Source organism: Etheostoma spectabile, chromosome 2 (assembly GCF_008692095.1).
Source record: "Etheostoma spectabile isolate EspeVRDwgs_2016 chromosome 2, UIUC_Espe_1.0, whole genome shotgun sequence".
NCBI classification, from domain to species: Eukaryota; Metazoa; Chordata; class Actinopteri; order Perciformes; family Percidae; genus Etheostoma; species Etheostoma spectabile.
The window spans coordinates 23,915,700-23,931,751 of record NC_045734.1 but is presented as its reverse complement, the minus strand read 5'-3'; the positions used below and the strand labels follow the sequence as shown (position 1 = coordinate 23,931,751).

The window sequence follows — 16,052 nt, the reverse complement described above, 5'->3', positions numbered from 1 at the left end:
ACACACACACACACACACACACACACACACACACACACACACACTTTTATGCACTGTGTCACCTAACTGGATTGCTGGCTAAAATGTATTGTGGCAATTACCAATATACTGCAACTCCAAGTAATGTAGTTAGAAAACCTGACCTACTGTGTAACTGTCAAAGGTTTAAGCAAGAACACTGATTGTCAGAGTTACATTAAATGTCCTTCCTTATTCATTTACCGGTCTGATGTGCAGCCATGCCTGCTGTTTGTCAGAGGTGGGAAGAAAGGTGTCATGTGAAATATTAACTTCTGAATGTGCCTCAGTTCTCTCCCTGATCCATCCGAGGAGGGGAGAGGTTATCCTGGACACTTGGTAGTTAAGTGAGAAGGGGAAATGGTTTATATCAAATTACTGGAAGTGACATGTCTCCCTCTCTCTGCATAAAATTGGTATATGGTCTACATAAAACGCCTCCTATATTTAGTATAAGGTCTTTGCTGTGTTAAACACCACCTTCTTTTTTATTCCCAGAATGTCACTAACATTGTATTTCATAAAAATGTGTTCATTTCTTTAGTGGGAGCAGTCAGGTGTTCAGCAGAAACTAACTGTGTCTGCAGTAAATAGCTGAGGAAAACTATAAATTTAATGGGTTTTCTTGATAATAAAATGCATGGACTGTGCATTTTTGGGGGCAGGATGTTTATCATTTTTTTTTCTAATCTTAATCAAGATAAAGGGCAAAGAGAAATGGAGCCAACGCAGCTACATTAACAACATATTCTGGCTACAGCACAGGCCACAGCGTCATCTGTGTCGTAACCAATATGCCAAACCTCTCAGCTGACTGCACCTGCCAAACTGTGACAGCCAATTGCTCACTGTCAAATCATATTGTGTTTTAAATGCTCCGCTACCTACTGCTGCAACTGTTACATCAGTGCTTACTCTGCAATCTCTGCAGCCTCCCCAGCTTCAACTCGACATTTATTATCTTCTTTTTATGCTTTTACTATTAGTGGCTTCTGTTATATTTAAAATGGTTCTGGTTGAGGATCCTCAGAACAGATCTGTAGCGCCAGAGTAGTAGTGTAGTGCTGTTTTTTGTCCCTTCTTTAACAACCTTTTGGTCCTGGCAAACACATATAGTGCATGTTGCGGTAGTTTGTTCTTGAACATGAATCTACAGGCTCTGGTAAGCTTTCCATCCCTGTCAGGCATTAATTTAGAGTTAATTAATAAAATATGAATAATAAAACATTTATTGACTCACTCCAGGAAAGACTGTCTGAAAGTGTGCATTATTATCCCCATATTTAAATAATTATAGTGGTACTCTTCTCTCAACGACGGCTTTTTACCTCACCTCTGAGTGTTGCTATTTTGCCTTACAATGTTGTTGGATAACACGTGTTAAAAAAGATTTCTTTCCGAGCAGCTCTGTGAGGCTGGACTTGCACTTAAACCAATTCCTGACTACTTGAGAATGTTTCAAAAGAATGAGGTTTGTAGAGAAAAAGGCTGTCTGGGTTTCTCTTTATACTCTTCTGTCAATGCAAATTTAATACGGTTAGATGGCCAATAAATTACTTGATTGACAGGTGCACATTTGTAGCATTAATGTAGAAGACTTTATTTCAGTCATGACCGAAAGAACGAGATCCAGGGTACAAGCGGCTGAAATGGGTTTCCTCAGGAGGGTGGCTGGCGTCTCCCTTAGAGATAGGGTGAGAAGCTCAGTCATCCGAGAGGAGCTCGGAGTAGAGCCGCTGCTCCTTCGCGTAAAGGAGAGTTGAGGTGGTTCGGGCATTGGTAAGGATGCCTCTGGGCGCCTCCCTAGGGAGGTGTTCCAGGCACGTCCAGCTGGGAGGAGGCCTCGGGGAAGACCTAGGACTAGGGGGAGAGATTATATCTCCAACCTGGCCTGGGAACGCCTCGGGATCCCCCAGTCGGAGCTGGTTGATGTGGCTCGGGAAAGGGAAGTTTGGGGTCCCCTACTGGAGCTGCTGCCCCCGCGACCCGACACCGGATAAGCGGCCGAAGATGGATGGATGGATGGACTTTATTTCAGACTTCAGTCAGATATTTATGTATTCATTTTCAGTTTTTACTTGCCAGTTGTAGAGGTAATAGCGCTCTTATTTGTGGTGTATTTGTGAGGGAGAGGGCAATGTTGTGGGGATGGTCTGACAGTAGAAACTTACAATACAGGCAACGTCTTTAGTCCACTGCCATTAAGCCACAATGAAGACCCATTAAATTAACAGGAGAGCTATTTCCCATGTCCGTTCAAAAATAAAAAGCATAGTCAAAATTGCTCTGAACCAACAACAAAAATGTTTAAAAAATAAATAAAAAATAAAAAATAACTGCTAATGTAACCGGAATCCACAAGGCTTTCTCACAAAGCACTTTGGAGGTGGTCATTCAAGGAATGCAAAAGTTGTTGTCTGGCCATTTAAAGTGTACAGCAAGGCCACTGACAATTTCCTTCAATAGCGCACAGGGGAGCAGTTAGTGTTCCTAATGGGAAGTTAGTTATCTCGGAGTGTGAGAGCAATCTAATAAAATCACTGAAGGTCTATGTCTCAACACCTACTTTCACCGATGAGTAGATTCAAACAGGTATATATTTTAAAATAAGATTTTTTCTCAATCTAAAGTACATTACTCTGAAAAAAGTTTTATAACACACTCACATGTCCCTGCTTTGTCTGAGTAGTAACTAATGATCAATACACTGTATGAAAATATTTCAAAATAACAGCACTGACAGGACAGCTGTAGCAGCTACAGAATGATATGCAAATTACAGGCATTTCAAAAGGAGCCAGACAACAGCATTAAACAAAAAGACTGAAATACAGCTTACACAACACACCCGGAGACCCTCACATCTCGGCTGTGCAATTAATATAAAAGAACATCTCCTGTGCAGCTAAAATTATTTAATAACCTTTTAAATTAGACAAGAGAAAATTATTTGATTCAATGAAAAAGACATGTTATCTTCTCTTGATAATGTCCTAAGTCTATTGTACTGATGTCTAATGAAAAGGGTCAGTTATCTAAATGGCGTATTATTCATAACAATTGGTGTGCAAGGATTAAAAAAGAACATTTGTGCTTCTATGGCATGCTAATTAATATACCACTGAGGGATAAGAACTGTAAAATTAAATTTTTATCTCAAGGGGTATTTTGTTACACTTTGTACCAGTGTGTCTGCATAAGTAAGGCAGAGAGAGAGAGAGAGAGAGAGACAGATAGACAACGAAAGAGACACCTACATTTGGTTGTTGGGGATTATCTTGTGTCCGTCTTTGTACCATGTGACTAGGGGTCGGGGATAGGAGGCGAGGGGAGGCGGGCTGATGATGGCTGCTCGGCCCTGAGTCACCGTCTTCCTCTGCTCCTCAGCGGAGAAGTTCCCTATAACTGGAAGAAAGAAAAGAGGTATGAAGACGAGAAATATCAATATCAATACTGCACTAAGTGCAACTTGCACAAAGATAGCTTTTACCTACATCTTTATAAAAACTATTTAAGTAGTTGTATATTTTATTCCTAACTTGTACATATGTTTGAACATTCTTTCTTTTGTATTTTTTTTAATCTTCATTTTTTAAATATTTGTCCTTGTATATTCTGTATGTGTGCTGTGTGTCTAATATTTTCCTGCTGTAGCACGGAAATTTCCCAATTTGGGATCAATAAAAGTATTTCTTATTTTATCTAATCTAATATAATATAATATAATCAATGTACCAAAATACACTTATCCAGAAATAATAGTATTGCAAGCCATTAAAATCAAAAGCAGTATTAAGGCCTGGTCACACAGGAAGGTGGAACAGCAAAATTCATCCGTGTGATTCCACGAAATATGTGGTTGCGGAAGTTTGGTTTACGTACTGGAGTAACACTATGATAGCTGTTGAGTTTACCAACAACACGCTCTCTGCACTCCCTTGGCAGCACATCCACTGATTGCAACAACTCAATTACATTAACTGATTTCACCATTTTAAATCTCAAAAGTCTTAAAAAATGTAATTTGTGTTTACTTTTTGGGTAAATGCTTTCTCCATATTACAATTCAAATATTAAGTCCAACTGAAAATCAAAATGCATGGTTTTTTTTCTTCAGTTTTCCCACCAGTATTCTTAGTCTTTAAAAAAAACTCCTTTCTTAGTGTTATTGAAATGATGTGAAAAGACGTATGTACTCACAGGCCACCTGCATCTCTGTACTCCTGTGTATGACTGCTCCCATCCTGTTCCTCACCATACACTGATACAGGCCAGCATCAGTCCTCTTCAGAGACTGCATGGACAACCTGAACATGGACAGACACATTGAGAACATGACAATGAGGGTGTGTCTTTATGTCTTAGGTGTAAACAAATTTAAAATACGGCTGCGCGTGATAGCCTTTCTTTTTTATCGCCATTGCGATATCAACTGCCATGTATCGCGAAAGGCTGCAACATAGTGAAGGACACAGATTTCTTTTTAGTGCTGCCTTTTATATTCAATTTGTTCAATAAATGAATGTTGGAAATGATTTCCCTTCATTTGTTTCAAATTCAACAAGCAATTTGTTGCATTAGCATGAATGCAGAACTGAGTGCACCTAATTATCTGTTTATCACAAGTAATATCTTTATCACAATAATCAACAACTTTATCACATATCACATATTTTCCTCATATCGCGAGGCCCTAACTAAAAAGGAGAAAGGCAGTGTAGGGAGTGATGTTCGGAGGCCGACAAGACAGTAGGGAAAGAGGTGTATTTGTCCATATGTAATATGTAATAACTCTTGTGTAATTCTCTTTTATGACCTTGATCGGAACATGGATTTGGCCAAATGTTGTCAAAGTTCCCAATAACAGAAGGGAAGGCGGAGTGGTGCATATGTACAGTATGTGTGTCGCTGTGTGTGCGTGTGTGTGTGTGTGTGTGTGTGTGTGTGTGTGTGTGTGTGTGTGTGTGTGTGTGTGTGTGTGTGTGTGTGTGTGTGTGTGTGTGTGTGTGTGTGTGTGTGTGTGTGTGCATGCGCACTGTACTGTGTATGAGAATATTTCTAACTGTGTGGATGTTTAGTTTTTTTACTGAGAGTGGTTGTTAATGGTGTTTTAATGGACTGCTTCACTAATGGGAAGCTTGGCATTGGATCTAGGTTGGTGCCATGCTGTAAAAACACACAAATGTGTATACACACATGCAAAGACACACACATACACGCACAAATATTACACACAAAGCAGACAGACACAGTAAAACTGGACATCGCTTTGGGGCTCATTATGAATACCAGGACGGCCAAGTATTTAACTCCCAGGCTGTCAGCGTATGCTGCCAACACACACAAACCCACACACACGTACACACTAATACATGCATGTGCACATCAAAGACTCACATACACAAGTCTATTTGAATCAGGAATAACACATTACACAGCAGCTCTCATCCTGAAGCAGATTTTGAAATTGGACACTGCATCTCTCTCTCTGCCCGTGTTCCATTACGTGTCATTAACAAGGCGTGTGCGGTGAGGCTGTCAGTGTATATATATATTTTTCTTTCTCACTAAACACAAACTTCAAAGTTGACAGGTCCCAATCAATGAAATCATTGCTCAGTCAATATACTGTATCTGACACAGTGCCTGTAAAGTCAAATTCCCTGTGTGATTCAAGATAACAATTTCAATCAGTTTTTTTCAGTAAGACTGCTTCAGCACTAATTGACCAAACCCTCCCTGTAGCGTTAATCTGAGCCCTGAAATGGCTACATGTATTTCTACAATGTGTGATGAGTGAATTCATTGAATAAGAGTGTGAATACAGAGGAGCACATCATTTCACATTATACCCAGTAGTGCTAAATATGTAATATTGGTTATGTGAAAGAAATGCATAAAAGTTGTTGTGCTAATTGAGCTCTGTTTAGTTCCGGTGTTGAGAGTGCTTAGGGACCGTCTACAAAGTACAACATCAAAAAGAGATACAAAAATATTTATTAATTTCATGATTAAATAAGGTACTGTCTCCAAACTTACCTCAACTATGACTTGTCTCCTGCTAGTTGTACTACAGAACTTACTTTTAAAAAATAAGCATATGCCTATTTCTTTAATTTGTTTTTTTATTTGTAGTTTGTCCCAAAGCACTCGTCTTGCCCTCTCTCAACACCGGAACTAAACAGAGCTGAATTAAAACAAATTTCATGGATTTCTTTCACATCTACAGCAATCAGATTCACTGTTTCCACTTCCACTCGGAAGGAATCACTTCACATGGGTAGGCACTTGTAATGACATTTCAACCATGTAAAGAGGCTAAAAGCACGTTTAAAACTCGCCCTGTTTAAGCCTGTTAGCAGGCGAATAACACGGTGTAGGCAGCACCGATTGTTTTCTTTCTTTTCACTATGACAGCACTCCAAATTTACTAACAACAGTGTTGAAATCGACCGGAATTCTCTTTTAAGTATCCAATGAGTCATTATCTATTTTACAAGAAAGAAAGCATGTGGAGCAGGTGGCCACGTATTTACCAGCACATTTAGGTAGCATTTAATGAACACAAAGGTTGGTTAGAAAAAGTGTTTTTTTCAGCCAAAACTATTACACTTTTGAAAAAGATGCTTTAGCCTTGTTAACAGTATTCCTAAAAACAAGGCAAACACTCTCTTTTTTGGAAGTCTAACTTGCCTACTGATTATTTTATTGAAACTCACTATGTGGTGTAGAGCAGTGTGATAAAAGGCCTACTGCTGCTGAAGAAGGAAAATTAACTGGAGTTTCCATTTATATAAATCCTTTTCAATTACTGAATTCTTCACTGTTCAATACATTAAACATAAGCAGAAGAAGTCATTGAAAGCATCATATATAGAGAGAATATTCTAAAAAAATAAATGGTGTTGAAAAGAGACAAAGTGTGTGATTCTGGCGAGAATTATTTTGCAATTACATTGTGGTTAAATTCTTCACAACATCTCTCTAACATTCACACACACTAGCTATTTTACCATGCAAGGCACCAGCCCAACCATCAGGACTAGTTGTGGGTCAAGAACACTTTTGGACAGGAGGAGCCGGAGATTGAACCACCAATCCTTCCTTTAGTGGATGACCCGCTCTACCTGCCCACATTTAACTAAGAGTGAAAAAAAAATGTAAATAATGCAGAGGTTATTAAATCAGGCCTACAATTTCAAATGGTCACACGGTCTCTCTCTCTCGCTCTCTCGCTCTCTCTCTTTCGTTCTTACACAGACAGACGCACACTCACTGCACCCTGCCAATTCAGAATAGCCCTGGCCTCACCAAACTAAACGAGCCAGATCGCTGAGAGCCGTCCAGAGATACACATCGCCTCTTGGCTCGAACAGCTACTGCCTACAAAATGCTGGCTCAACCTCTCCCTCTTTCAGTGTGTGTGTGTTCACAAGATCCCCTCTATTTCTGAATGAGTTGAAAAACTATTTTGTTTCACAGCTGCAGTTTAGCTGAGAGGGATTGCTTAGCTCTTACCACCCGACAAGCAGGGACAGACAGACGAAGGGAAGAAGAAGAAGGAAAAGAAGAGGAAAAAGCAGAGAACGAAGCTCACACGTATTGATTGGTTCTCCTCTTCTCTGCCCAGACAATATACATATTTATGGTGTTAATGCAATTATTAATCTCACTTTGGTTCCACTGTCGATGTCAATATTCGGACCTTCTGTAAACACATTCCATCACGTGTAGGACCAAAGCTCTTATGCTGTTTTTCCATGCCACAGGCATGACCGCAAAATAGAGCTGGGCGATATGGAGAAAATCAAATATCACAATATTTTTGGACCAAATACATCAATGTCGATATTGTGGCGATATTGAAGGGTTCACTATTGGTGCTTTCACAAATATTTACACAATGAGAGTTTTTATAAATAATCACCAATAATGTGGATACCATGGAAAATTATAAAACAGTATTAAGTCCGGTAAGTTCAGAAAATGACATCACTTCACTGTAATGCAGCACTTAAAACCAGGAAAAGACAAAACGTGTGTCATATTACGAGATCCAAAATGTAAGTCGATATCTAGCCTCATATATCAATATAATATCGCTATATTGCCAAGCCCTACAAACAAACATAGTAGAATGTCCGAAGGAAGGATGGAAACAGTGATAAAATAAAGGATGTCAGATTGACAAAGTGGCAGACCTACACTTAAGAGACAACAGAAAGAGATCCATGACAAAAAAAAAAGTCAGAGACACAACCAGTCAGTCGGCGATAACTGACCTGTACTGCGGTGTCCAGTCGGTGATGTTGCTGTTGTTGAAAGTCCAGCGGTACTGCAGAGGCCAGCTGCCTCCAGCCAGGCAGGTCAGCACCAGCCTGTTTCCCTCCAACACCACCTGCTGCCCTAGTCCAGCCCCTCGCAGGTAGGGAGCAACCTCTGACTCTGGCAGACAGAGACAGAGAAGGCAAAATGCGTTATTTTTGTAATATGAAAAAGTGTGTGTTAGCCATGCTTGTAAACTTCATCTGTATTCACCCACCACAAACAATTTAAATAGATGTTCTGCCCTTCACTCAAAGACTAGGTCAACAAAATACAGTGTCATCACCAAAGTACCTTGATTTTAAAATTTCCTATTGAAATCTGCACATTATGTAATAATATTGGCTACTACTGTTTTCATTCATATGTATTTCCTTCCTATTCCTGCAGCCAAGACCTTTTCACCTTTATAACTCTCTCGTTTATACTATCAACAGTTACAGTGAGAGCACCTGAAACAGGATGTGTGTGAGTGACAGAGTGGACCAAAATCTGCCGAGACTCATCTAACAAGATATACCAGGACCTTCCCCGGAGAACCCCCCACTCTATTAGGGAGGTCTATCATTACATTCCTCTCAAACTCTTCTTGCAGTCATACAGACAAGACCTACTTATATGTAAGGTTTCCTCTGCAAAAATCTCCTGGTAAGTGCCAGAAAATCTTTTTGAACCAAGAACAAGATGTAACTATTGTAACATGCTCCCACTGTTAATTATTATTATATCAATAATTATTGATGTGAAATTAATCAGATTCTGGCGCTTAAAAGGCCAGTAATTGGAACTGACAGTCAATGGTATGCTATGTTTGATGACAATATCACAGATTATGCCATTACTTTTAAAATAGACCTGACAATAAAGGTGTATCCTTTGGAAAAACAACGTATGGCATTCAGTAGGATGATTGTCAAAACATTCATGCCTGATGTTTTGTATGTAAGCACACACACCAGCAGCATGCATCACTGTGTCGGCAAGTCCTATTTCCCAGCACTGATGTGCATCAACGGTCCAGAAAAGCAGCAAATCTATCACATTTACTCCCTGGAACGACACACCGTAACTTGACTACTTCTTCTGTCTGCACAGAGCGCCTGCTTTGTTTCTGGCAGCAGTTGAATTGTATCAAATACCAGTGTATATTGCACTTTACTCTTTTTATAAAGACAAAAGGTCTGGACAGTCACTTTCAACCAAAAATGTATATCACGTTTGGACATCTTATTTTTCAGATGTAACATGATCAACAAGATACAGTCACACTCATGCTGATCTGTTATTTTCCCATAACAGGACATTGGTCAAGTATCCAAGCATAGAGATGGTACAGTGAAGTGCAGTGTATGCACTGATGGTAATGTACAGTACAGTGACTTGCAGTACCACGTCTTATGATAAAGCTGTTGAATAGCTGGACTTAGCCTTGCAAGGCACATTAGCTGATCGGATGCAGCTTTGCAGCTGTTGTCAAAACAGTGCCATTCAGTCTTTAACTCTTGGCTCAGGTGTTCAGCCCTGGCTCACCAACACACAGCATAGAGGCATCAAGGCAAAAGAGGCTGTCCACAGCCACTAGCTGCCGGACCTGTCAGTATGTGTTGAGCCCTGGATCCCCCCAAAAATATGGGTATACGGTGGGGGTGGGGGATGTAGTCAAAAAGATGTATTCAACCCATCAACCATTTACACACACATACACGCACAAGCTAGGTTAGAGGGGGCAGGCTTATCTGCTTGCTACAGTACGTATGGACAGGTCCATAACTCTGAGGCAGAGTTTTACATTCTCTCTTTCTCTCTCTCCTTTTCCTGTCAACTCAATCTTCTCTCCTCCCTGCCATTTCAACATGCTCAGTTCTGTCTTTCCTCCAGCCCTCTCTCTTCATTCCCGTTTCCTTCCTTATTTCCTGTGGAGGTCTCAGGGCCCCCTTTTTCTTCAGCTTTTCTCCACTTTCAACTATTTCACTCTCTCCCTCTCTCTCTTTTAGATTGATAGCTGCCTGCGCAGTGCACAAGAGGGAAGTGTTCCATCTAAGATAGATTTATTCGGGAGGGAAGGAGTGTGTGTGTGTGTGTGTGTGTGTGTGTGTGTGTGTGTGTGTGTGTGTGTTGTATGTAGTGTGTGTGTGTGTGTGTGTGTGTGAGAGAGTGAAAGAAACGGTGTGTGAGTGTGCATGTGAGCACAAGGATTTATTTGGAGTATTCTGTTACTACAGATGATGGCTGGCCATGCAGACTCCAATGTCAAACTGCTGACCAGCAATATAACTTGTGCTTGTGTGTTTTGTATATGTGTGTGTGTGTGTGTGTGTGTGTGTGTGTGTGTGTGTGTGTGTGTGACAGAGAGAGCAGCAGAGATTCAGCCTTTACAGCTTACCAAATATGACCCTCAATTAGAAAGGCTGGTGCACAAATGTACTCTACAATGATGTGGATCTGTTGCACCTGCCTCCATCTATTCCACTTAACTACCACTCTCTTCATACTTCATACCTTGTACAGCTGCACACTGCATCCAACCCCCACTCCACTCTGCTACTTTAAAGAGAGTCCATTAGGAAGTACAGATAGAGACCAGCCCATCGGAGAGGAGCAAGGTCAGCTAACAGGCTGTTTCACTCACTGATGTTGTCTGGCTCTCTCTCTCTTCCCCCGCTGCCTGTCTCTCTGTCACTCAATGTCAACACGGCCCACTCTCTCCCTCGGTCTACCCTTTTCCTAACCTGTCTATCTTTCTCACAAGCTGTACCATCCAACCTCCTGTCTGTCGATCAAGACCACCTCCCCTCTCTTTGTTCTTCCCCACAGTCTCTTGTTGCCCCTCGGTCCATCTCTGTCAAAGTGTGTGGCGGCTCAAGGTCTCCGCTTTTTGTCTCTTCGGGAGAAATGTTGCCTAACAGAGAGCTTGGCCTCCAAATGTGACAAGAGAGTCAAGAGGCAGACGTGCATGCAAACACACACTTCTTCCTGCCGCAACGACGTGCGTGTCCCTGCTCCCGGGCCAGTCTCATGAAGCTGCTTAGGCAGATTCTAGGAAGGAATTCAATTTGCCGGGGAGATGAGCGCTGTGATAGAGGGAAGAGGGAGGAGATGAGGATGAAAGGACAGGAGAAGAAGAGGAGCGGGGTCACTGCTCCAGGGCTGATAGCCCACTATGTTCCTACTCTCTCTCCTTTCCTCTTTGTCTCTCTGCACTTTTACAGTGAGTGTAAGTGTGGTGGAAACTAGGCCCTAAATGACTTGTCCTTTACAAATGGGCCAGTAACGATCATTATTTTTAAATTGTGCTGCATTGAACATCCCACAATTAATCCTGAATGTAACTGCAACAGCTGCAGTGGCGTGAGATTTTCTCTGGCTCGACATGAGCTCAAGGTGCTGCCTAACCAGTAACAGCACGGGTTAGATTTAGTTTTTGTTGGAAGTTTGAAATTTAAGTATACATGATTGTAAGAACACTGACATAAGAGAGTGAGAGTGCAGGGATCCGGGGAGGTGTCTGGGTAGCTTGGGTAGAGAAGAGGGCGCAGAGCAGGCGCCCATATATAGAGGTTTACTCCATATATATATACAGTGCACTACTTGATGCCCTTTGCTGCATGTCATTCCCCCTCTCTCTCTCCTTTCATGTCTTTAACTATCCTATATAAATAAAATGCCAGAAAAATAAAGTTGAGCCAGGGATCTCATTCCAACAGTGCCTGCTCAATTATCGGATATGTGTGTGTATGTGCCGTGTACGGTACAGGCTTGTATGTGTGTGTCAGGTCAGAATTAGGGTCAATCACTCCAGAGAAATCACTTTATCTTCATAGAGCTGAACCCCTACTGTGAGACAGGCCTGGCAGAAGTGGCTATAGCCTATGAATACTGATTCACTGATAGTATGTCTCTCTTTCTCTCTCTCTCTCTCTCTCTCTCTCTCTCTCTCTCTCTCTCTCACACACACACACACACACACACACACACTCTCTCTCTTCACCATGCCTTTTTGATGCATGACGTTGAAGGGGAGAAAATAACTAAATCACACTATTTTATTACAAGTAAAGTCTCTATGAGGGTAAAAGTTGCATAGCTGGGCAGTTTTTTTTTTCATGGTAACTATTTGATTATGGGGTGCAAATGAGTTCTACTCCTTTTTAATCTAATAAGTCTGCTAGCGCTTGTTTCAACAGGCATTTAAAAAAACTTAATTGGGCTGACAGTGTGTGAGGCGAGAGGAAGAATTATGAGTTGGGTTTTTGGCGTGTTGCTACCAGTCAGAAAAAGAGGGTGGAATAAGAGGCTAATTAATTGAACAATGTAAAGTGGAGAGGCTGGGAAATGAGATTTCATTTCCCCATTCGAAGAGCTCAAACAAGTCGGGAAAAAGCACATCACGAATGTATGAGTTTTGCACCTAAAATGTTTAACAATCAGATGCAGTGATGAATCCTTACTGTCCAATGCTAAGAGAAATTAAGATTACTGAAACCTAAAATGACTGGGCATCCCACACGTTTTCACCTAAATACACAGATCGCTTTAGTTTTGACATTCAGAAAGAAGCACATATTGCACCACTGAGTAAGGACAGGGATCTACATAATGGAAGATAACTGGAGACTAATGTATCAAAACAGAAATGAACATCAATAACAGTTTGTCTTGCTAATTTATTCTGCAACTTGCACGGAAAAGAAAAAGTAAACTAAGGAATTGCACTAGGGAATTACAAAATGTGGATGAAATGTTGAAATAAGAGTACGACCAACAAGAACTCTGCAGAGGGAGCTGTAGGTGAGGGGAATTTCAGGTGAGCTTTGGCTCAGACCTGAAAGCTGATGAACTGGATTATGATATAATTTTCTCTCATGACACCCTGCACTGTTTTTTCCCCTTTATAAATCATTTTACTTTTAAATTGACTTTGACAATTCCAATTCCAGTCGTAAAAATCAAACATGTTAAAATAATGTGAATGATGGGCAGCAAGTGGATCGAAAGACAAATGATTAGAATCATTTAACACCACTTACTGTATGACTTCATCTTCTGGAAGTCAATGCCAGCTGGTCCAGACTGGAATAGAATCAGTAGATTTTGGTCTGATCAGTTATGATGCCTGAATCATGGCTATAATCGCCTTAACAATCCCTATGTGTTTCCCCACGTTAAGGAAAAACAACTGACAGCAGCAGGCTCCTTCTGTTTCTCTGTCTCTCACACATCCATTACAGATTTATAACTGAAGGCATCTACTGACCAGACAAGATGACAGTTAGGCACAAAAGACCTGCTGTCTTTGATGATGATAATATCAAAGCGGCTGCACACTAGGCTGTAGCTCACCCACTGATCCCAACAGGCCTCAGCTGCACTGTAAAATGGAGAGTCGACGGGGAACTGAACGTCTGGACTAGAATCCAGAACAACAAACACCACGGCAGAAAAGCTTCCAAGAAAGAACAAAATGTTTCCTCTGCTTCATCCACTATCAGATGTAGCAGAATGGTAGGCATGGCAAATAGGATGCGAGTGTAGAGCTTTGATCAGGAGTTTAACTCGTGGCTTTTTACGCTTTAATTGAGTACTGAATGTCAGACTCCATATGAAAACAAAGCATCTCTCACTGAAGACCGGATAACAGGGCCCTTACCTCTCTTCCTGCTTAGACAGCCAATCGCAGCGCCCTGACTGACAGCTGTCTGTGAGGAGGTGACTGACGACTGACTGATCATGATGTGCCAGACCAGGAGAGATGTTGCCTCCCCCGTCACACACAAAAGGGCTACACGATATGAGGAAAATATGCGATATGCAATACCATTGATGAATATCACTATTACGATATTACTTGTGATTAATAAACAGATATTTAAGTGTAGACAGTTCTGCATTTCTGATGCTTTCAGTATTTTTGCTAAAATGCAACAATTGCTTGTTGAATTTAAAACAAATAAAACAAATTAAACATTGAATTGAATATAAAGGGCACCACTAAATAAAAGGATCGACTTTTGAAAACTTAAATAATTCTGTCAGCCAACACAAAAAAATCAGAATGTCTTGCCCAAAAAAGTGCCCAATTAATAACTTATTATATTGATTTTGGCCATTTTCCAATTTGGTGGGTGCCTGGCCACTGTGTAATTCTCTTTGGAGTAAGCATAATCAAGATGTTAACCACATCTGTAAATGAGCAGTCGTTTTAAAATGTCAATGTATTGCTTTCCCAGGCCATTTAAGAATGTCAGGGTAACTGTGTGTGCATGTATATGTGTAAATATGTGTGTGTGTGTGTGTGTGTGGGTGTGTGAGTGTGTGTGTGTGTGTGTGAGAGAGAGTACCAGAAATCTAGTTAAATGTCAATCTTTAATATGTCCCAAATTTTACTGCAATTGATGTGCAAAACCTGCTTTAGTACAAAACAGCACATTATGTCATTGCAAGTATGAGTATATTGGTGGGTGTGGGTGGTGTGGTGTGTGTGTGTGTGTGTGTGTGTGTGTGTGTGTGTGTGTACTTTCTAAACCTTGCATGTTTTAGCGAGTTGCAGCAGAGCTATGTTGTGGATGCATAAGCAGGTCCATGGAAAGAGGGTAGTAAATGGGGCAGAAGGGCTGCGGCAGAGGAGTGGGAGATGGAGGGGTGATATGGGGGTGGGGATAATCAGGTGGAAGAGACTGTGATCAGTGACATTTAAGAGTTGGGCCACACTGCGGGGCACATCTGCTTGGACACACACACACACACCCAATCAACTGTCAGCTCCTATCTCCTGATGAGCAGGCAGACAGGAGGAGAGAGGAGGTGAATGGGCGAGTAGGGAGGAAGTGAAATGAATACCAGCCACTGAGATGGCAGCCTCCTCTCTCTCCGAAAAAAGCTGTATACACAAGCAACAGTAAAAAAAAAAATTTGAATGACACACCACAAAAACACACAGACAATAATTATTCCCCTATTTTACTCTCTGTGCTTTCTTTTTGTCACCCACACTTCCTCTGCTTCGGCATCTTTTTTCATCACATCATTAAAAAAAGTATTTTTGCAGGTAGAAAACAAACTTGTGTTCACACACACACACACAATGATTGATTTAATGAAAAGATGTAAAATAGGACAACAGAGGAGGACAGTGTGGAGTGGTGAGCGCTCCACTTGCATCACTTGGTGGGTGGGGCATTACCACTTTGTTCCTGGATCTGTCGTACACGATCACAACACCACCTTCACATCACAGCCACTGGGAATCACACACACACACACACACACACACACACGACCAAGATCCACACTAATACCAAGAAATTTCACAAACACTGCTGCATTCAGACATGTGATAGTCTGACGACATGACTCTAGGGTCCGTCTCACTCAACACATTCATGTATTCACACACAAACCTAAGCATATAGAATGAGAAGAGAGAATGTATGTGTGGTTCCACTAGAGTCTATGGACTTAAGAGAAAGTAAAATACAGTATCCCTTAATCTCCCTCCTTCCTTCAAGTAAGTAACTTTAACTGTTCCGCTGTTTTAGTATCCATATCTCTCCTCCTCTCACAGTCTTCAGCTCCTCTTTCTTTTACTTCCCTGTTTTGATGAATATTTGTCTGCCCGTCCTTTGCAGGTGTTCTCTTTGTGTGTGCATATGCCCGAGAACCCTTCACACACACACACAGACACACACACAGACACACACACACACAGACAC

The 16,052-nt window shown here is 41.2% G+C and overlaps 1 protein-coding gene across 1 annotated transcript in view; it reads right to left on the bottom strand.

Moving 5' to 3' along the window:
• The window catches only part of sdk1a (sidekick cell adhesion molecule 1a), a 259,374-nt gene that overhangs the window by 168,584 nt on the left and 74,738 nt on the right, over positions 1-16,052 (bottom strand). Inside the window, 3 exon segments of the mRNA XM_032542220.1 lie at positions 3,276-3,423; positions 4,219-4,325; positions 8,301-8,463. Of these exon segments, the coding sequence (XP_032398111.1) occupies positions 3,276-3,423; positions 4,219-4,325; positions 8,301-8,463 (418 nt within the window).